The sequence below is a fragment of the Aquarana catesbeiana genome, linkage group LG10, assembly GCF_042186555.1.
Source record: "Aquarana catesbeiana isolate 2022-GZ linkage group LG10, ASM4218655v1, whole genome shotgun sequence".
Taxonomy (NCBI): domain Eukaryota; kingdom Metazoa; phylum Chordata; class Amphibia; order Anura; family Ranidae; genus Aquarana; species Aquarana catesbeiana.
The window spans coordinates 34,677,399-34,699,677 of NC_133333.1; the positions used below are offsets into that span (position 1 = coordinate 34,677,399).

Genomic DNA, 22,279 nt, shown 5'->3' on the forward strand with positions numbered 1-22,279 from the left:
TGGGGTGGGGAGGAGAGGTTCGGGAGCTCACAGGGGCAGAAAATCACAGTAAAAAACACTTTCATAAGAAATAGATTACAGTGCCATTAAAGTAAAAAATGTTTAGGCATCAGCATCCCCCACCCCGCTTTTACTTACCTGAGCCTTTATTCGATCCAGCGCTGTGCACGTCTGCGGCTCTTCTCTCCCCTCACTTCCGGGTCTCACTGGCTTTGCTGGGGCATTGGGAGCCAATCTAAGTCGGTGACAAGGAAGCACAGGGGGGGCCCAAGAGCGAACATGCACCAGTGCCCAATGAACCTGAAGCCGCTTGGACAAAGAGGAGGGGCCCGGAGAGCCACCAGGGAACCTTGAGAGGAGGAGGTTCACGGCTTCTCTATGCACAAAGCAGGTAAGTATAGACATATTTGTTATTTAAAAATTACCTTTACAATCGCTTTAAGTAGTGGATGTGCATGGATGAATTTCAGAAAATAGGATTAGGAAGTCACCCATGGCTCCTTGCTTGGCCGCCTTTGTTTCCCCGGGACTGCTATGTAAATACACAGGGGGATTATTGAACCTTCTTTATAAAACCAGTTTATGTAAGGGATGGGATTCATATGTAGCATCCCTTCAAATAACATTCGGCAGAGGCAGGCAATTTGCATGCTCATTACTCATCAGCCGACAGCCCCCCATATCAGTGTGGACACAGTTCATACTTCAAAAGCCCGTACAAGCCAAACAAAACAGTCTGGATAATAAATACCAATTTACAAGGTTAATTATTTTCCCACCCTGCCTGCCTTACTAAATCAAATATGTCAGACGGGCAACATTTGGCTTTTATGCCTCCTGAACATGGGCTTATAAGTAGGCCTTTTATGGGGAATCTTCCCTCAAGGAAGGATGTAGGCTCTGGACCCCTGGTGCCCAACCTGTGGTCTGAGGGCTGCATGTGGCCCTTTGGTAAATGATGTGCAGCCCTCGGATTTCAGCAGTCTGTAGTGGGAACATCGATTAGGGTAATAGCATTGATCTTTACTACCCTCATGTAACATGTTCCATAGTTGCCAATAGTCCCAGTTCATAGAATTCAGACCCATGTCCCGGTCTGAGCGTGTCTCGGGCAGAATCCCGGAAAATATTCTTTGTCCCAGGCAGGGGCAGACTGGGCCAGGGGGTCTGATCCCTCATAAAAAAAACCTGCACCCAGTGCGGCGTGAGCGTGGTCAACAAATGTGTCATCCTGGGCTGCTCACATAGTAAGCTGGATGGGCTGGTAGTTGGGACTGGGTGATGGAGGGATGTCAAAGAAAACTTCAGCCAGCTACTGGCTGAGGAGGTGGCAGGAGGTGGGCTGCACTGCGTCCCAACCAATGGGTGCGCTGTTCATTACTGCCCGTGTTGTGGCATGGAGCTGCCTTGGAAAGAAGTCAACTGTGTTAGTAATTGAGGTGAGGAAGTATAATATGGCTGAGACTCTCTCCTTTCCCTCTTCCTCCATCCCTCTTTCTCTCTCTCTCCTTCTCTCCTTCCATCCTTCTTTCTCTCTCTCTCCATCCCTCTTTCTTTATCTCCTTCTTTCTCTCTATCTCCTTCTCTCCCTCCATCCCTCTTTCTTTCTCTCCTCTCCCTCCAGCCTTCTTTCTCTTTCTTTCTCTCTCCCTCCATCCATTTCTTTCTCCCTCCTTCTCTCCCTCCATCTTTCTTCCTCTTTCTTTCTCTCTCCCTCCCTCTTTCTCTCTCTCTCCCTCCATCTTTCTCTCTCTCCCTCCCTCTTTCTTCCTCTTTCTCTCTCTCTCCCTCCCTCCATCCCTTTCTTTCTCTCTCCCTCCATCTTTCTTTCTCTCTCCCTCCATCTTTCTTTCTCTTTCCCTCCATCTTTCTTTCTCGTTCTCTCTCACTTCCTGTTTCTTTCTCTCTCTCTCTCTTCTTCTCTCCCTCCTTCCCTTTCTTTCTCTCTCCCTCCATCTTTCTTTCTCTCTCCCTCCATCTTTCTTTCTCTCTCCCTCCATCTTTCTTTCTCTCTCCCTCCCTCTCTCTTTCTCTCTCCCTCCCTCTCTCTTTCTTTCTCTCTCCCTCCCTCTTTCTTTCTCTCTCCCTCCCTCTTTCTTTCTCTCTCCCTCCCTCTTTCTTTCTCTCTCCCTCCCTCTCTCTTTCTTTCTCTCTCCCTCCCTCTTTCTTGCTCTCTCCCTCCTTCTCTCCCTCCATCTTTCTTCCTCTTTCTTTCTCTCTCCCTCCCTCTTTCTCTTTCCCTCCATCTTTCTTCCTCTTTCTCTCTCTCTCCCTCCCTCTTTCTCTCTCTCTCCCTCCATCTTTCTTCCTCTTTCTCTCTCTCTCCCTCCATCTTTCTTTGTCGTTCTCTCTCACTTTCTGTTTCTTTCTCTCTCTCTTCTTCTCTCCCTCCATCCCTTTCTTTCTCACTCCCTCCATCCCTCTTTCTTTCTCTCTCCCTCCATCCCTCTTTCTTTCTCTCTCCCTCCATCCCTCTTTCTTTCTCTCTCCCTCCATCCCTCTTTCTTTCTCTCTCCCTCCATCCCTCTTTCTTTCTCTCTCCCTCCATCCCTCTTTCTTTCTCTCTCCCTCCATCCCTCTTTCTTTCTCTCTCCCTCCATCCCTCTTTCTTTCTCTCTCCCTCCATCCCTCTTTCTTTCTCTCTCCCTCCATCCCTCTTTCTTTCTCTCTCCCTCCATCCCCCTTTCTTTCTCTCTCCCTCCATCCCTCTTTCTTTCTCTCTCCCTCCATCCCTTTTTCTTTCTCTCTCCCTCCATCCCTTTTTCTTTCTCTCTCCCTCCATCCCTTTTTCTTTCTCTCTCCCTCCATCCCTCTTTCTTTCTCTCTCCCTCTTTCTTTCTCTCTCTCTCCCTCTTTCTCTCTCCCTCCATCCCTCTTTCTTTCTCTCTCCCTCCATCCCTCTTTCTTTCTCTCTCTCTCCCTCTTTCTTTCTCTCTCTCTCTCTCCCTCTTTCTTTCTCTCTCTCTCTCTCCCTCTTTCTTTCTCTCTCCCTCCCTCTTTCTTTCTCTCTCCCTCCATCTTTCTTTCTCTCTCCCTCCCTCTTTCTTTCTCTCTCCCTCTTTCTTTCTCTCTCCCTCTTTCTTTCTCTCTCCCTCCATCCCTCTTTCTTTCTCTTTCCCTCCCTCTTTCTTTCTCTCTCTCTCCTTCCATCCTTCTCTTTTTCTTTCTCTCTTCCTATATCCCTCTCTCTCTCTCTCTCTCTCTTCCTCCATCCCTCTCATCTCAGACTCTTTAACCACACCCAATATTTAGCGTAATTTAAACCCCGTAAACGTATTTTTTCGCTCCTACTAGACCCAATGCCCGGCCCCTAATTACAATAATACTTTGCCTACAGAAAAAAAAAGCGCCCCTAAAAATATTTTGAGAATCTTGGCAAATATGCTTGTTCCCATTTTTGTATTGTCTTCTGCAGCGTACCTCTCTCTCTGACTCCTGTCTGACGCCTACACTCTCCCTCATTTCCTCTATTACAGGGGTGTCCAACCCTTTTGACTTTCCTGGGCCACATTGGAGGAAGAAGAATGGTCTTGGGCCACATCAGCTCAGGCGCGGCACCCTATTCATTTGAATGGGCTGCTGTGCCTGCGTTTGATGCATGAAAAAGGTTCTTGCTTTTGCACCATGCCATTTCCTGGCGGTTCCCGAACCTAAAAGTGCGCTGTGTTTTTAGAGACGTGGGGGTCCCATTAAGAATGACTGCCAGCCCCGCGTCTGTAAAGAGCATCTCGTTTTGGCTGTGGGCAGTTGCGGGTGCAGAAACAGCAGAGTACTGAATTTAAACGAATCCCAAATAGCGAAAATTTGGACGAAATTCAAATTCTAATTGTTTTCCAATTTCCAAAGAGAATAAAATAGAACAGAAAATAAAGGAATAGAATAGAAATGATTTTTTTTCTATTCTATCTTATTCTCTTTGGAAATTGGAAAACTATTAGAATTCTAAAATCATTCGAATTCTAAAACTTTTCGAATTAGAAAACTATTAGGATTCAAAAACGATTCAAAATTGATTCGAAAATGTTTTGAATCGATCCGAATTAGAAATATATGAATCGGTTTGAAAATTAATAAACAAAACGAATTCCGAAAACGGATTAAACGAATGAAACAAATTTAACTAAACAAATATATGTAAATAACGAATCGAAACTAAACTAAATACATTTTTTCGTTCTGCATATGTCTAAAGAAAAACTTTCATAATTTTTGGTATTTTTTTTTGCTTTTTAAGCAAAAACTTTTTTGCTATTAATACCAAATACCATTTTTAATACCAAAAAAATTTTTGGTAATTTTTTTGCTTTTTAAAAACCCAGCAGTGATTAAATATCATCAGAAGAAAGCTCTAATTGTGGGAAGAAAATTATAAAAGTTTAATTTGGGTACAGTGTTGTATGACAGCGCTGAAAGCTGAAAATTGGCCTGGGCAGGAAGGGGGTAAAATTGTCCAGTATTAAAGCAGTTAAATAAAGCGGACGTTTATTCTGCTTCTATTTTGCTTTCCCTGGTTCCTCCTCTCACCTCTTATCAACATACTAATGACATTTATTTAATTAAAAAACAAAACAGTTTTGTTACTTTCTCTTATTTTAGACCCAGTGATGTCATCACTGGGTCTCTGTGCTTCTCTGGGCAATGCAGGGAGATCATGGCTTATGGTAGGGGCCAGCAGAGTGCTGTACATAGAGTCTGAACACATCACAGTACCCCCCCCCCACCCCCGTACTCCTCCCAAGAGCCCTCAGTCCTGATGCAAGCAGTGGGCTGGCTCTTGGAAGGAGTTATACAAATAATAAAAAGCCTTGATGGGTGGGTGTAAGTCAGAAGAGGAGGACTGCACTCCTTTCAGCCAATGACCTTGGTTATAGATGGGGGCACCGCACAAACCAAAGTAAAATAATGAGATGTCACCAGTGTGTTGGGGACGTCTCATCGGGCGCTCCTATTCAGACTGTTCTAGGTAACAACCACGTGTAATGCTGAATAAAACTCCCCCCCAGCCATAATCTGACTGCAATGCATAGAGAAGCACAGGGACCTAGTGATGAGATCACTGGGCCCAGTTAACGCCTTGATTGATATGTGGGTGTCAGTTTTGAGAAGAGGGCATTCAGTTGCATGCAGACGTCTATAGGTAACACCCACATGTGATGCTGAACCTATACAACTGAAGGAATAGAAATCCAATGAATGAAAGGAACGGGCCAGGGACAGTCAGGCTGGAAAAAAAAAAAAGAGCTAGACCAGTGGTCTCCAAATTGCGTCCTAGGGGCCGGATGCAGCACTTTGCTTGCTTTTATCTGCACCGTGGGGCATTGTTTAATTCACTGACACCAATGAAAGGGCACAGTTCCTCACAATGGCACCAACAATGGGGCCCAATGACACCAGTGATGGGGCACAATTCCTCTCAATCGCACCATCAATGGGGCCCAATGACACCAGTGATGGGGCACAATTCCTCTCAATCGCACCATCAATGGGGCCCAATGACACCAGTGATGGGGCACAATTCCTCTCAATGACACCAACAATGGGGCCCAATGACACCAGTGATGGGGCACAATTCCTCTCAATGACACCAACAATGGGGCCCAATGACACCAGTGATGGGGCACAATTCCTCTCAATGACACCAACAATGGGGCCCAATGACACCAGTGATGGGGCACAATTCCTCTCAATGACATCAACAATAGAGCCCAATGACACCAATGATGTGGCACAATTCCCAACAATCGGTCCAATGACACCAGTGATGGGGCACAATTTCTCTCAATGACACCAACAATGGGGACCAATGATGTGGCACAATTCCTCTCAATGGCATCAATGATGGGGCACAATTCCTCTCCATGGCAACAACAATGGGGCCCAATGACACCAGTGATGGGGCACAATTCCTCTCAATGACATCAACAATAGAGCCCAATGACACCAATGATGTGGCACAATTCCCAACAATCGGTCCAATGACACCAGTGATGGGGCACAATTTCTCTCAATGACACCAACAATGGGGACCAATGATGTGGCACAATTCCTCTCAATGGCACCAATGATGGGGCACAATTCCTCTCCATGGCAACAACAATGGGGCCCAATGACACCAGTGATGGGGCATAATTCCTCTCAATGACATCAACAATAGAGACCAATGATGTGGCACAATTCCCAACAATGGGGCCCAATGACACCAGTGATGGGGGAAAAATTCCTCTCAATGACACCAATGATGTGGCACAATTCCCAACCATCGGCCCAATGACACCAGTGATGGGGCACAATTTCTCTCAATGACACCAACAATGGGGCCCAATGACACCAATGATGGGGTAAAAATTCCTCTCAATGACACCAATGATGGGGCACAATTCCTCTCAATGCAACAACAATGGAGCCCAATGACACCAGTGATGGGGTAAAAATTCCTCTCAATGACACCAACAATGGGGCTAAATGATACTAGTGATGGGGCACAATTCCTACCAAAGACACCAATGAAGGCACAATTCCTCCCAGTGACACAAACAATGGGGCCCAATGACACCAGTGATGGGGCACAATTCCTCTCAATGACATCAACAATAGAGCCCAATGACACCAATGATGTGGCACAATTCCCAACAATGGGGCCCAATGACACCAGTGATGGGGGAAAAATTCCTCTCAATGACACCAATGATGTGGCACAATTCCCAACAATCGGCCCAATGACACCAGTGATGGGGCACAATTTCTCTCAATGACACCAACAATGGGGCCCAACGACACCAGTGATGGGGGAAAAATTCCTCTCAATGACACCAATGATGTGGCACAATTCCCAACAATCGGCCCAATGACACCAATGATGTGGCACAATTCCTCTCAATGGCACCAATGATGGGGCACAATTCCTCTCAATGACACAACAATGGAGCCCAATGACACCAGTAATGGGGCACAATTCCTCTCAATGGCACCAACAATAGGGTCCAATGACACCAATGATATGGCACAATTCCCAACAATGGGGCCCAATTCCTCTCAATGACACCAACAATGGGGCTAAATGACACTAGTGATGGGGCACAATTCCTACCAAAGACACCAATGAAGGCACAATTCCTCCCAGTGACACAAACAATGGGGCCAAATGACACCAATGATGGGGCACGATTCATCTCAATGACACAAACTATGGGGCACAATTCCTCCCAACGACACCAATGATGGGGCACAATTCCTTTCATGGACACCAAAGATGGGGCACGGTTTACTCAAACTGATGCTGGGACATTTTCTACTCCCGACAGTCTGTCCCCCTGTCTGAAGGACAGTAAACTGGCCCTTTGTTTAGGGAGTTTGGAGACCCTCGAGCTATGGGATGCTGGCCGTCCTGCAGCCAGGAAATGAAGTGGTCTCTATCCGACCTGCTGCAGCTTCTAATGCACATTTTGAGAAGCTCACAGTGTGCAGTGAAATCAGACTAAGCTATTTCCAGTACCATTATCATTTGTAAATTTGCACCTGCCCCCTTTTTTTTTTCACTTGCATAGGGCATCCCACTTAAATGAATTGGCTGTCCTAAAATGTGACGCACAGGAACGCGCAAAAAAAAGTACGCATGCTTGGACGCACCTCCTGGTGTGAATGAGCCCTCAATGAAAGCTGAAGATTTAAAATAAATTGAAAACTACATTACATTAACAAATTAAAACAAACATAAGATTGACGTGATTGCGTCTAGATGTGCGTTACAGATTAGCCGCCATTTTATAGTGTCAGCCCGCTCCTCTTTATTTTTGTTTCTGTGCTGAATGGGGTTTTCCGGCGGACGGAGCTGATTAGGATTCCTGCTGGTGTTTAGGGCTGCAGTGGGAGGCTGTACGTCTGCTCCTTTCCCGTGGCTGCCGCTGCAGTCGGAGATATATGGGGTGTGCAGGTCGTATTAAAACACGTTTTATGTTCTGCCGGCACGTCATCGGGATGTCTGTGGGGTTTATATATCCGTTGCACAGGCTGCAGAGAAACTGCGGGGACCATTTATTTAAAAAAAAAAAAAAAAAAGCTCAGGCTCTGCACTTCCACAGCAAAGAAAAAAAAAAAAAGTATTATTTCCTCAATTCCCCCACCAAACCGGCGCACCGCCGCTACCACTCCGCGTGTATTTCAACGTGCATTTTTTCCCAGGAACGTTTTTACACCGACGTGTCACCAGGAGAGTTGCTGCCGCTTTGGAAAGAATCGAAAAACTCCTTTAATGTCTTATTGCCGAAAGTCGGGGAAGTTGGAGAGAAAATTTTAAGAGCGTCCGTCCGCCGACGCGCAACCATCCTGCGCACTATATTTACTAGATCGCGGCTTATCATTCCCCCAGGAATTAATACTGCAGTGAATTAGAGTGGTGACTATAATGCTGTGAAGTCGGGAGTCGGGGAAATAGATGCCGTATTGATCCGCCCAGTGGCGAAGATTTTGAACGTGTTTTTTTTTCTTTTGAAGGGTTATGTTCAAGGCCTGTGCTAGTCCTTTGTGTTTGCGTGCCGTTTGCCTGTTACCATGGCAACGCTGGCGGAATGGGTTAAAAGGAGAGTAAGGCCTCATGCACAATGGGTGTTCGGTCTGGGTGCATGAGGCTCCAGGGGTTTAGGAGCGGGTTGGAGGGTACGGGTGCACTGTCCAACCACGCTGCCGGAGAGGCTGAAAGCTGCTACGGCTGGAGGAGGCTGGACGGTGTAACTGGATGATACAAGCCTCTGCTGCTGCAAATGGATGGTGCACCTAGCGATATTAATGTTTAGTATGCGCCCAGGGACGAACGCCGGAATGCAGACTGCTTGCGGTAGTACTGCTACATTCAGCGCCCAACCACAGCAGGTGTCAGCCTCCGCTCATGCGGCTGGGCAGTGCACCTAGTGGTGCTAACATCTATGGCAGTATGCACCCCCCTGGTGCGAATGGTCAGAATGCAAGTAGTCTGTATTCAAAGCATTCGTTTCTGGGTGCATACTAAACTTTAGTACTGCTAGGTGCACCACCTGACAGCATCTAGTTCCACCGTTCAGCCCCCTCCAGCCGCAACAGCTGTCAGCCTCTCATAGACTTTAAGGGCTTAGTCATATTCTGTGGTTCCCATTGACTGGATCCATAACACCTAAGGCACACTGGACATTTAGCATTCACTGGTGCATGAGGCTTCGATATTTAGGTGCGGGTGGAGGGCACAGGTGCATCGCTCCAACCCTGATAGGGGGGAAGCCTGTCAAAGTCTATGAGAGGCTGATAGCTGCTGGGGCTGGATGGTGTGCCTAGCAGTACTAATATTTAGTATGTGCCCAGGGGCGAACATCCAGAATGCAGACTGCTGTGTTCCAGACATTTGTCCCAGGCACATACTACTCTAAACATTAGCTGACAGCATCCAGTTGCAGCAGCAGAGGCTGACAGCTGCTGCGGCTGGATGATTCACATAGGAGTACTAATGTTTAGAGCAGTATGCATTCAGGGATGGATACCCGGAAGGCAATCTGAATTCTGGGTGTTTGTCCTTGGGTGCATTTTAAACATTATTACCTCTAGGTGCACCTTTCAGCCGCAGCAGCTGTCAGCCTCTCATAGACTTTGACAGGCTGCCACCAATAGGGCTGGATGATGCACCTAGCAGCACTAATATTCAGTATGCGCCCAGGGATGAACAACCGGAATGCAGACTGATTGCTTTCCAGGCATTCACCCAGGGCGCATACTGCCCTAAACAATATTACCACTGGGTGTACCATCCAGTTGCAGTAGCAGAAGCTGACAACATTAATCCGCAGCAGCAGAGACTGACAGCTGCTGCGGCTGGACGGTTCACATAGGGGTACTAATGTTTAGAGCTGTATGCACCCGGGCATTTGTTCCTGAGTGCATACTAAGCATTACTTCCCTCTAGGTGCACCATCCAGCCCCGTCCAACCGCAGCAGCTGTCAGCCTCTCATAGCCTTTGACAAGCTGGCACCAACGGGGCTGGATGATGCACCTAGCAGTATTAATATTTAGAATGTGCCCAGGGACAAACATTCAAAATGCAATTTGCCTGTGTTCAAGGCGTTCGTCCCAGACGCATACTGCCCTAAACATTAGTACCACTGGGTGCAACATCCAGTTGCATGAGCAGAAGCTGACAGCATCTATCTGCAGCAGCAGAGACTGACAGCTGCTGTGGCTGGATCTAGCGGTACTAAAGTTCAGGGCAGAATGCATACCCAGAATGCTAGCAATCTGGATTCTGGGCGTTTGTCCCTGGGTGCATACCAAACAATATTGCCTCTCTAGATGCACCATCCAGCCCCGTCCAACCGCAGCAGCTGTCAGCCTCTCATAGCCTTTGATAGGCTGTCACCATTGGGGCTGCACAGTGCACCTAGCGGTACTAAAGATCAGGGCAGTATGCACCCAGGGTCGAATACCCAGAACGCAAGCAATCTGAATTACGGACATTCGCCCCTGAATGCATACTAAATGTTATTGCTTCTAGGTGCACCGTCCAGCCCCTTCCAGCAACAGCAGCTGTCAGCCTTTTATAGACTTTGCAAGAGAGGAAAGGAGAGAGGCGCACCTAAGTGTAGTATTAAATGTAACGTGTAAGTCTAAGTGTAGTATTAAATGTATATTTTAATTGCGCAAAGTAATGCACCTACACATTAGTAGAAGTCAAAAGCATATCTGTAGTACGGAAGGTCCTCCTCGAGGCTTCGCGCGTGGAGCATACAGCTCCTTCTACTGGCCAGTAGAAGGAGCTGCATGTTTCGAGCGCGTAGCCTTGAGGAGAACCTTCCGTACTACAGATATGCTTTTGATTTCTACTAATGTGTAAGTCCATTACTTTGCACAATTAAAATATACATTTAATACTACACTTAGGTGCGCCTCCCTCCTTTCCTTTCTTGCATTACTCACAGAGTTTCCGGATACGCTCTGGGGTTGGCTGGTACCTGAACATTCTTTAATATGCTTAAGTCGGCATGGATAACATCCACCATATCAGGGACCAATACCACCTATATAAATTTGAACTAACTGCAGATTTTTTCATTGTGATGCGCTAAGTGATTTTTTTTTTCTTTTTAATACTTTCATAGACTTTTTAATACTTTCATAGACTTTGACAGTCTGCCCCCATCAATGAGAACCTCAGAACATGACTAAGCTCTTTCACAGTCTAATCTCTCTACAGGAAATACAAGGTGGTAGGGTGTTAATGGTAAGAAGGTAAGACCTAATTAATAAAGGAAGCGTGGCTTAAAGTTTATTTAAAGACATTTTTTTGATAGTGTAGGGAAGGGCTGGAACCCATGTCAGGTTTTTGTTTCCATACAAAGAGAGGCACTATTGCTATCCAGTGTTATCAAGGACCATCTCATTAGTTGAGCTACTTTACTTCTGTGAGGCTGCACACATATACAAGATCACCCCCAAATGAAGGTCAAAGTCAGACTATACAAGAGGCAGAAGGAGCACCACACTAACGGTCAAAGAGTCCAAACCGTGGATGTTTCTAAATGATTAGTAAAAAGAAATCTAATGCTTTTGGGGGGTTTGGACACTCCACCTTTATCAGGGCTGCAATACAAGAGAGCTATAAAAGTATAATAAAATATTCGACATGAACTTTTATATTTTCTTACTTGTATTGTAGGCCTGATAAAGATGGAATGTCCATACCCGTGAAACGCGTTAGGTTGGTTTGCACCGATAATAACTGCATTTGATAATAGCTTTGCATCAGGCACAGATAAACTGTAAGCACCTAATTAGCCTACCTAGCCAACAGACCATTATGGGCCACAAATGCTAGACAGGTATCCAAGTAATCAGCGCTGTTCCAAAACAAGTAGCCTCGGTGCAGTTTTGGGAAAGGGCTTACCTTTGGGTGAAGCGTGTGTGTGTGTGTCTTGGTTTATTTTGGGATGCCTGTGCTTCTCCGCAGTAAAGGAACAGCAATAAGTAAGGAATCGAAAACATTCTTTCTGATGGCTCCTGGTGGCAGCCATTTGGTTGGGTATTCAATTTTTACGAAAATTTTGCATACGAACCAGCTGTGAAATAGCAACATTACAGCGGGAGAAAAGTAACAAAATAAAGAGCCTAAGGAGGACATGCACATCTAAAAACAAACTTCAAAAGGGACTATAGATTCTCATTAAGCTGGTGCTGCATTCCTGAGATGCTTCACAGTTGCTCTTCACAAGGTATATTCCTAGCAAACCTATAGGCTATATAGGCTATGCTCTCTTGTCCCAATTGCCGCTGAGCTGTGACTTTTTCTATGCTGTTATCTAGATTGTAGTAAAAAAGATGTGCCAGTAGCAGTTTCCATACTTTGTTTAAGCATCAGCATCCTGACAGCCAGGATTTTGGATACAAGTCAAGTTATCACTGGTGTTTTTTGGAGAACATGTCAAGGGTCTACATATCTGAGATGCAACCAAATTTAGGTCAATACAATTGCTCTATTCACTTCAAGAACGCAATCTGTATATGTATGTTGCGGCTTTGAATCGGTTTAATGAGTCTCTCGCTGCTGTGGGTTGCGCGGTTGGCCATAGAAGTGAACAGAGACCAGATTGTCTCTGTGCACCTCTATGATCTAGGAGGCCGGACGCGACGTCCGATTTAGGGCAGATGCAAACAATTTTTTTTTGGAAAACATTAGATCAATGTTTTTTATTTATTTATTTTTTTTTTATGCTTTCAAGAGTAGAGGAGAGATCTGGGGTCTTCTAGATGTCTTCATAAAGAGGACCGGTCATGCTTTGTTGTTATTACAAGGGATGTTTACATTTCTTGCAACAGCAACAAATTTTTTTTTCTTTAAAGAGACGAAAAATAGAACAGTGTAAAAAGAAAACCTTTTTAATAAAATAAATAATTTAATTTATTTTTTTTTTAAGCACCCCTGTCCTCCCATGCTCACACACAGCAGTGGACACCTACGTAGGTCGGACTCGGACACTCATATATAATTTGTACTACATATGTGAGGTATGGCCGCGAATGTTAGAGTGAGAGCAATCATTCTAACTCTAGACCTCCTCTGTAACTCTAAACTAGCAACCTATACAAATTTTAAAAGCATCACCTATGGATATTTTTAAGTATTGTATTTTGTCGCCATTCCAAGAGTGTGTGCAATTTTGCAGCGTGGTATCTAATTTACTCTATTATTTATTTTATTTACGTAATATCATATTTAATAATTTATCATAAATTGGGTTATATATTGTGTTTTTTTGCATTAAAATTAATTAAAGTGTACTTTTTTAAAACAAATCGCATTTGAAAAACCTCAGCGCGAACACAGTGTGACATAAAAATTTAAACGACTGACATTGTATTCTCTAGGGTCTCTGCTAAAAAACAAAAAAAAAAAAAAAAAAGATATGTTTGGGGGTAATTTTCTAGCAAAAAAATACATATTTTTACTTGTAAACAAAAGTGTCAGAAAAGGCCTGGTTTTAAAGTGGATATTTAGATTGGTTGAACAACCTTACCTGGGATTTCCAGTGACTTCACACTTCAGGTTGAGCAAGTCTCCTTCTCTGACCAGGCTTTGAGAGGGCTGAATTCTGGCTGTCGGGGAAACTGTAACAAAAAAGACAATCATTATATCAAAAAATGAGATGAGCAGATAATACTTTTTGTCTTTCTGAGACAGGAAGGTGGAGCTGGAGGGAAGTCTTTTAGCACCCCCAACTTTTTAGGCAAAGGATAAGCCCTTGCTAAACCATTGGACATAATTCAAATTTAATAAGACTGTCAATAGGGAGAAGAGGGGGAACCTGCAGTTGGTATAATAAGCCCTAAAGGTGCAGAAGCTTTAGCTTTAAAAGATCATCTTATTCTGTGATAAAGTTGCTTCAAGGTAAAAATAGACAGAACATCAATATCTCATTTGCAAAAGAAACTTTTTATGCATTCACAGAAAACTTACCAAGGTCAATATCACCAAAACCTGGATACTAATAAAAAAAAAATCATGAAACGGGTAAGAACACTTTTTAAGATAAAAATGAGCATTGACCTCTCCATTGCTCCAGGCTTCTGCAGCTGAACAATATATAGAAGCAGGTGAAGTGAAGAAATACAGAATTTACACTGTTTGGGGCTGCAGCAGTGTTTTATTTCACTTCCCTTGTTGTATCTCCCATTAATGTTTGCATATACTGTATCTCCCATTAATGGATGCATATACTGGGATGAAGGTGAGGACTGGGCATTAAACTCTATGGTCAGACTCTTAGCTCAGGTCAAATACTATACTGGCAGATAAAAGCATCAGATCTGAAAATCACCACTGCAGCCCAAGGATGTGGCCAGTTTTCTTACATATAGAGGTACACTATATGGCCAAAGGTTTGCGATACCCAACCTTTCACACCTACCGTGTGACGAAACGTATGTGGACATCCCTTTATGTTACTGAGTTTAGGTCTTGCAGTGAAGGGTACTGTTAATGCTACAGCATACAAAGACATTGTAGGTAATTGTGTACTTCCAACTTTGTGATAAGTTTAGGGAAGGCCCTTTTCTGCTCCACCATGACTGCACCCTGTGCACAAAGCCAACTACATAAAAACAGGGAATTATGAATTTGGTGTGGAGCAACTCAAGTGGCCTACAACAAGTATTTGTGAGGTCAGGTTGGATGAGAAGACCTGTTGCTGTAATCAGCACCAGAACACATCCCAAAGGCATTCAGTAGGGTTGAGGTCAGGGTCTCTATGTACAACCCCCTTTCCAAAAAAGGTGGGATGCTAGCTTTTTGTTGTCCTGTCTCTTTTTTGAGATGTGTTGCTGCCATCAATTTCAGAAAGACCTTAATTATTTTTCTTAAAATGGTACATTTTCGGTTTATATACATTTGATAGGTTTTCTATTGTGAATATATATATATATATATATATATATATATATATATATATATATATACACACACAGTGGCTTGCGAAAGTATTCGTCCCCCTTGAACTTTTCAACCTTTTGCCACATTTCAGGCTTCAAACATAAAGATATAACATTTTTATTTATTGTGAAGAATCACCAACAAGTGGGACACAATTGTGAAGTGGAACGAAATCTTTAGGATTTTTGAAACTTTTTTAACTAATGAAAAAATGAAAAGTGGGGCGTGCAAAATTATTCGCCCCCCTTGCGTTAATACTTTGTAGAGCCACCTTTTGCTGCGATTACAGCTGCAAGTCGCTTGGGGTATGTCTCTATCAGTTTTGCACATCGAGAGACTGAAATTCTTGCCCATTCTTCCTTGCAAAACTGCTCGAGCTCAGTGAGGTTGGATGGAGAGCGTTTGTGAACAGCAGTTTTCAGCTCTTTCCACAGATTCTCGATTGGATTCAGGTCTGGACTTTGACTTGGCCATTCTAACACCTGGATACGTTTATTTGTGAACCATTCCTTTGTAGATTTTGCTGTATGTTTGGGATCATTGTCTTGTTGGAAGATAAATTTCCGTCCCAGTTTCAGGTCTTTTGCAGACTCCAACAGGTTTTCATCCAGAATGGTCCTGTATTTGGCTGCATCCATCTTCCCCTCAATTTTAACCATCTTCCCTGTCCCTGCTGAAGAAAAGCAGGTCCAAACCATGATGCTACCACCACCATGTTTGACAGTGGGGATGGTGTGTTGAGTGTGATGAGCTGTGTTGCTTTTACGCCAAACATATCGTTTTGCATTGTGGCCAAAAAGTTCGATTTTGGTTTCATAGGACCAGAGCACCTTCTTCCACATGTTTGGTGTGTCTCTCAGGTGGCTTGTGGCAAACTTTAGACGAGACTTTTTATGGATATCTTTGAGAAATGGCTTTCTTCTTGCCACTCTTCCATAAAGGCCAGATTTGTGCAGTGTACGACTGATTGTTGTCCTGTGGACATACTCTCCCACCTCAGCTGTAGTTCTGTGCAGTTCATCCAGAGTGATCATGGGCCTCTTGGCTGCTTCTCTGATCAGTCTTCTCCTTGTCTGAGCTGAAAGTTTAGAGGGACAGCCAGGTCTTGGTAGATTTGCAGTGGTCTGATACTCCTTCCATTTCTAAATGATCGCTTGCACAGTGCTCCTTGGGATGTTTAAAGCTTGGGAAATCTTTTTGTATCCAAATCCGGCTTTAAACTTCTCCACAACAGTATTACGGACCTGCCTGGTGTGTTCCTTGGTCTTCATGATGCTCTCTGCGCTTTCAACAGAACCCTGAGACTATCACAGAGCAGGTGCATTTATACAAAGACTTGATTACACACAGGTGGATTCTATTTATCACCATCAGTCATTTAGGATAACATTGGATCATTCAGAGATCCTCGCTGAACTTCTGGAGTGAGTTTGCTGCACTGAAAGTAAAGGGGCCGAATAATTTTGCACGCACCACTTTTCATTTTTTTAATTGCTAAAAAAGTTTAAAATATCCAATAGATTTCGTTTCACTTCACAATTGTGTCCCACTTGTTGGTGATTCTTCACAAAAAATTAAAATTTTATATCTTTATGTTTGAAGCCTGAAATGTGGCAAAAGGTTGAAAAGTTCAAGGGGGCCGAATACTTTCGCAAGCCACTATATATATATATATATATATATATATATACACACATATACACACACACAGGGCTTTTTTCTCAGAGAATAGGTGCAGGAACTCAGCCATGCCAGCCACACTCACATACCTGCCAAATGGCATAAAATAGTAGCTCTTCCCTCTGCATACAACCCCCTCCCTCCACTGCCCTCATTTTCTCCCCCCTCCTTAAAAGCTCCACTATCTGTCATATATCTTACCTTTGTTGCAATATTAAGCTGAAACACCTATCCGGCTGTAGTACCTCCCAGCATACTATACTATACTAGTCACTTGCAAGGGAGATTATGCAGTAGGAGCATCAACAACTGGTCACCAGGGAAAAAATGGAGACCACAGAGGGTGCAGCCTACCAGGCACCCTCTCCTGCCCATGACTGCACTGAACCCTGGTCACCTGTTCTGTATCTCCCTTGTCCCTGTCCGGAACTCAGTGGGATCTGCGCAGGAGATCTGACCTGTGGGAGCTACTGGGAGATAAGCTATCACTTGTAAATGCAGAAGCTGGACTTCAGTGTTACCAAGTGATAGTGGTGAGCAGGGAGCAGAAGACCTGAGCCAGAGGTGGTGGAACTGAGTATATATATATGATTTTAAGCACACTCACTTTATGTACACTTGCGAGTACGGACATACCCGCGAGCATATGTAAAGTGGCTCTCAAGCTAAACCTGCAGCTGAGTAATCAGTGCACGGATAGTTCAGATTCCCCGCTACATGGAAACACACTTCCTGACACCGCCACTACAGCCCAGAAGTGAAAAAAGGTATTCCTTCACTTTAAGTACATTTTCGTTTTACATACATGCTCTGGTCCCATTGTGTACTTAAAAGTAGGGCATGCCTGTATTCTGTAGATTTTACACAGCATCTGAACTTTTGAAATGGGTGTTGTACATAGAGTCCTGACCTCAACCCTACTAAACACCTTTGGGATAAATTCGTGCTGATTACGGGACAGGTTTTCTCATCCAACCTGACCTCACAAATTCTCTTCTGTTTGACTGGGAACAAATTCCCATAAACAAGCTAAAAATTGTGAAAAGCTTTCCCAGAAGACATGAGGCTGTTAAAGTCACAGGATGGGGCAATTCCACATGAATGCCCATGATTTTGGAATGGAATGTCCAACAAGCTCTTAAAGGAGTAATGGTCAGGTGTATACACACGTTTGGCCATATAGTGCTTCCATCTGCTTTGCGGCGGCAAAAGCTGAAAAGATGTTGTGTTAAGCTGAATTTGAATAAATCCTAATAAAGTCTTTTTGGAACATTTTTTCTAGTTTTGGAGATGATAGAGAGGAAAAGCTGCTCTTTCGGGTGCTTACTGCTATCTGTGCCCTTATTCCTAATTTCTTCAACAGTTTCTAAGTTACTGATCTGCATCTTTTCTGCAAATCAGAAGTTCTTAAGTTGTAATCTTTATGCTTGTCTGGGGATGCCGAGTAACAGTTCAGTCTGTCGAGGGGCAGACTGGGCCTTGATGCCCCCCGAATTGGGCCTTTCCACAACTAGGACCAGCTCTTGCCTACAGTTGTGTTGAAAACTGACTACCACTTTCAACATCCTCTTCGGTGGCTTTACAAATACCTAAAGGGGGATCCTGTCCTCCAAACTCTGCCCATAGGCACATTGCCCCCAACACTCTCACAATCAATCCTCCTAGTGCTTCCATAGAACCGTACAGATGGCATAGAGACAAGACTGAATAATGTCACCGGATCCCAAAAAATATATGACCTGTCCGGTTTAATAGTGCAGCCCAGTGAACCTCATCCTTTTCTAGATGTGACATTGCTGTTGCTATGGAAACGGCAAAACTGGCAATACCCCTTCTTCTAAATGGAGCCCGTTATGTGCAATATGTTAATTTAATTAGCGGTATATGATGAAAACTCTCCACGAAAATGGTCACTAGAAATACTGCGCCTTATCTCAGCCTGCTCTGCGAGCGGAAAGCACTGAGTGGTCAGGAGGGGGAAGGTTTAATACATACACACAGCGGCAGACAGATATATTGTAATGTATAACCACCCCTGTGAGTCTCTCAGGAACCATTCTCCTGTATTTACATAATGCTAATTGTATACAGCGCGGATCGGAAGTCCAGGCACGTCTCTCGATCACATAGAGCTATGTCTGGTGCATTTTTAGCAATCTCAGCCACCGGGGAGACGATTTGCCCCTCCTGTTAGTGCTGAAGGGATGCAGATGATGTACAAAGATATTTTTTGGGCAATCGTGGCAGAGCATTCATTGGATAAAATGACAGCTCTTCCAATAATAAGAATTGTTAAATCAGTAGAATCATTTATAGTTAGTATGGATTAGGGAAAATTGAGCGATTTCATGTCCTGGTAAGATTTTGGCAAAATTTTTTGCCATCAATGCAGAAGGCAAAACAAGGGTGGTTTTTAAAAGCCCAACTCTGGAAAACATAAAGATGATCCCTAGCAGTGTAGCTGTGCCCACACTTCAGGGGTTCATAGCTCATTTGGGTCTAGGGGATATAGAAAAGATAAACTACTTACCCGATCCTGCAAGCTTCTAGACCAGTCAATACAGCTTCTCCATGCTCCAGCGGTCTAAGGTCCTGACATTATCAAGACCAGGGAAGCGGGGTATCAGGTAAGTTAAGGTGCAAAAACTTTCCCCTAGACTAAACGAGCAGTAAACAATTGCGAAAAATAAAGGTGTTTTCGCTTTAAAGGCCAACTCTGGAAAACGTAAAAATGATGCCTAGCAGTGGGGCTGCACCCGCACTTTGGGGATCATTGCTTGTTTGGGTTTGAGTGGCATAGAAGAGAAGATCTACTTATCAGATCCTGCACACTGCTAGACTGGTCCACACAGCTTCTTCTCCCTCATTCTCTAGTGGTCTACGATCTTGACATCATCAAGACCAGGGAAGTGGGGGATCAGGAAATTTAAAGTGCAAAAACTTTCCCCTAGACCAGTGGTTCTCAACCTCACTAGTGCTGTGACCCCTTCATAAAATTTCCCAAGTTGTGGAGACCCCTAAACGTAAAATTATTTTCATAACATCGGTTGTCAGCACCCAAGGCAAGACAAGTAATTTGCGCCCCTCCTAACCTATGGACATTTAGTGCTCCTTGAGTCCCTTCAACTTGTACAGTATTAAAACCCCTTATGGTACATTTTAGGATGTACCACTCTTTCTTTTTGTTCCCCTTTCTTTCCCTTTTATCCCTCTCTATCCTAATTTCTTGTTTTTTTCCCCCATCCCTCTTTCTAGCCGTCTTTCTTGTTCTCTTATTCTATCTCTCCCTTTTCTTTGTTCCTCCCCCTCTTTTCCTCTCCCTTCCATGTATTCTCTATTTTTATTCCTTCTCTTACTCCTTGGTGGGGCGGTGGGGGGACTGTAGTGGGGACTTTTAATGGCAACTATAATCACAGGTAGTGTTACTCACTGTGTCTCCGACTTTGTGGTGTCTCGTAGCAGTGACGCCTATGCCGAAATCAGGACATAGGGTCTCCTCCAGACAGCGGGTGGCTGCGGGCTCCAGGGACAGCCCTGCTGGGCGGCCACAAAAAAGCTGGGAGAGCGGTGCGGGTTTCAGAAACAGCCAAGAATTTGGTGACCCCTGGCAAATCATCATTTGACCCCCCAGGGGGTCCTGACCCCCAGGTTGAGTACCACTGCCCTAGACCAAACGAGCAATGAAACCTTGCAGCATCGGCACAGCCCCGCTGCAAGTATAAAAATATTTAAGTTTCACAGAGTTGGGTTTTAAAGGTTCAGTGGGCTTTTAAGGTCTCCTTAAAGTCACAGAAGATCTTTTTTTGTACCTTTTTTTAATTTTTAAAAAATTTTTAACCAAATTTTTCAAGGAAATTAAAAAACAGACAACATAGGAAGGAAAAATAAAAAATGGAACTCAACTAAACACATAAAAAAAAAATACAAGGATAATACAAAGAACACTAAGTGCTCATTCACACCATTGCAGTGCACATTATGCCATGAATGAGCTGCCAATGCACCACAGCACAACAAAAATGGTACACGCATCTTGTATTTGCGGTTTGCACAGCAATACTGGTATTTTGGAAAAGTGGGTTGAGGTGCCATTCAGAATGAATAGCACCACATCACACCAACGCATGTAATGTGTTTCTAACAAATTTCACCTAAGCAGCTCAGTGAGCGAAACAGAGAGTCTCCACTTCGGCAGCCTTTAATGATAACAGATCTGCATTATTTGTGTGCATTATTTCTGCCAAGAGCTCAGCTTTTAAAAATATGGCATCTGCAGTGCCACCAGTTGGTGAAATTTGGTATAGCAGTACAACGTGAGAATGACTGTACTTTTGTAGCCGGTCTCCTCCAATTGCTTCAAGGAAAACCAACATCCCGTTGTTTACTAGGGGGCTGGGGGGGGTGGGGGTGGGGGGGGCACTCATTATAGGTATGAGAGGTCTAAATCAAATCATGGATTTCCATTTGTTCTTGGATATTCCCAGTTCACTAGCTAAAGCATCTTCTAAAATTCTCCTCTTCATGTTGAATACATTATATGTACAATGTCATTTTGCACAAGGTTACCATTTATTAGAGGGAATCACATTTTTCCCACATGTATAAACATACAGCGCTATATAGCTCCAGATGGAGAACATACTGCCTTTGAATAATTTATTGACAAGAGCGGGGGCTGCAATCAGCCACCAACTTTAATGGAACGCACGGCCTAATTTATGGAAATGGTGGCACAGTCATGGGCGTGGCAAAAGACTGCGCCAATTAGTATTGTTAGAGCAAAAAAAATTTAAACTTGACTATTCTAAAAGTAGTATTCTCTGTAGTCTGTTAAATGGGACACAGACAATATAAATAAATACATAAAAGGGGTTTTAAGCAGTATTGAACCCATAAACAAAATGTGATATATTGCAGCTTACCAGTGGTGGCCGCATTCGTTTTCTCTTTTAGGCTTTTTTTTTCCTTTATTTGCCCTGGTGATCCAGCCAGTAACACACTTCCCATCTTACTGTGTCTCCACTTTGGATGGTAGAGCAATGGAGCCACCTTTGAACAGCAGAACTGTCAGTCTGAGGAGAGGTTAGTGTAAAGCCTCGTACACACGGTACGATTGTTGGCAGGGGATAGTCTGTTGACAGACTGTTGTCCTAAAATCTTACCGTTAGTACTCTCCTTTTGACAATTGTTGTCCAACTTTCGGCCAACAAATGTTGGATGGCAGGCTAGTAAATTTTCGGCGGACAACAGTTTAACGTCAGATTTTTGTATGGTCAGTACACAAATCCATCACACAAAAGTTGAAAGTACAAACGCGCATGCTCGGAATCAATGCTCACCAAACACGAAATTAGCAGAAGAGGCCCAAAGGGTGGCGCTCAAGAGCTGAAATTCCTCGTAGTACATCACTACGTTTGTGTTTGTGGCACAACAATTGTGTAACGTTAGTGTGCAAGACAAAATCCTGGCACACGCTCTTTTGACAAAAATCAGACACTCGGTTGGCCAACAATAGTACCGTGTATACGAGGCTTTCGACTAGCAGATTTAGATTGGACCTGACTAACAAATTAAAGCTGAACTCCTGCTGACACTTTATAAGCAGTTACAGCAACAGTTTTGTTCCTTTTGGGATCAAGGTTTTACATAAATAAAAAAGCTGA

At 43.9% G+C, this 22,279-nt stretch overlaps 1 protein-coding gene across 1 annotated transcript in view; it reads right to left on the reverse strand.

Annotated features, from left to right (window-relative positions):
- Positions 1-22,279, reverse strand: part of CADM4 (cell adhesion molecule 4) — a 623,347-nt gene that overhangs the window by 56,029 nt on the left and 545,039 nt on the right. Inside the window, exon 6 of the mRNA XM_073601979.1 lies at positions 13,525-13,615. Coding sequence (XP_073458080.1) covers positions 13,525-13,615 — 91 coding nt within the window. The remainder of the gene's footprint in view (positions 1-13,524; positions 13,616-22,279) is intronic.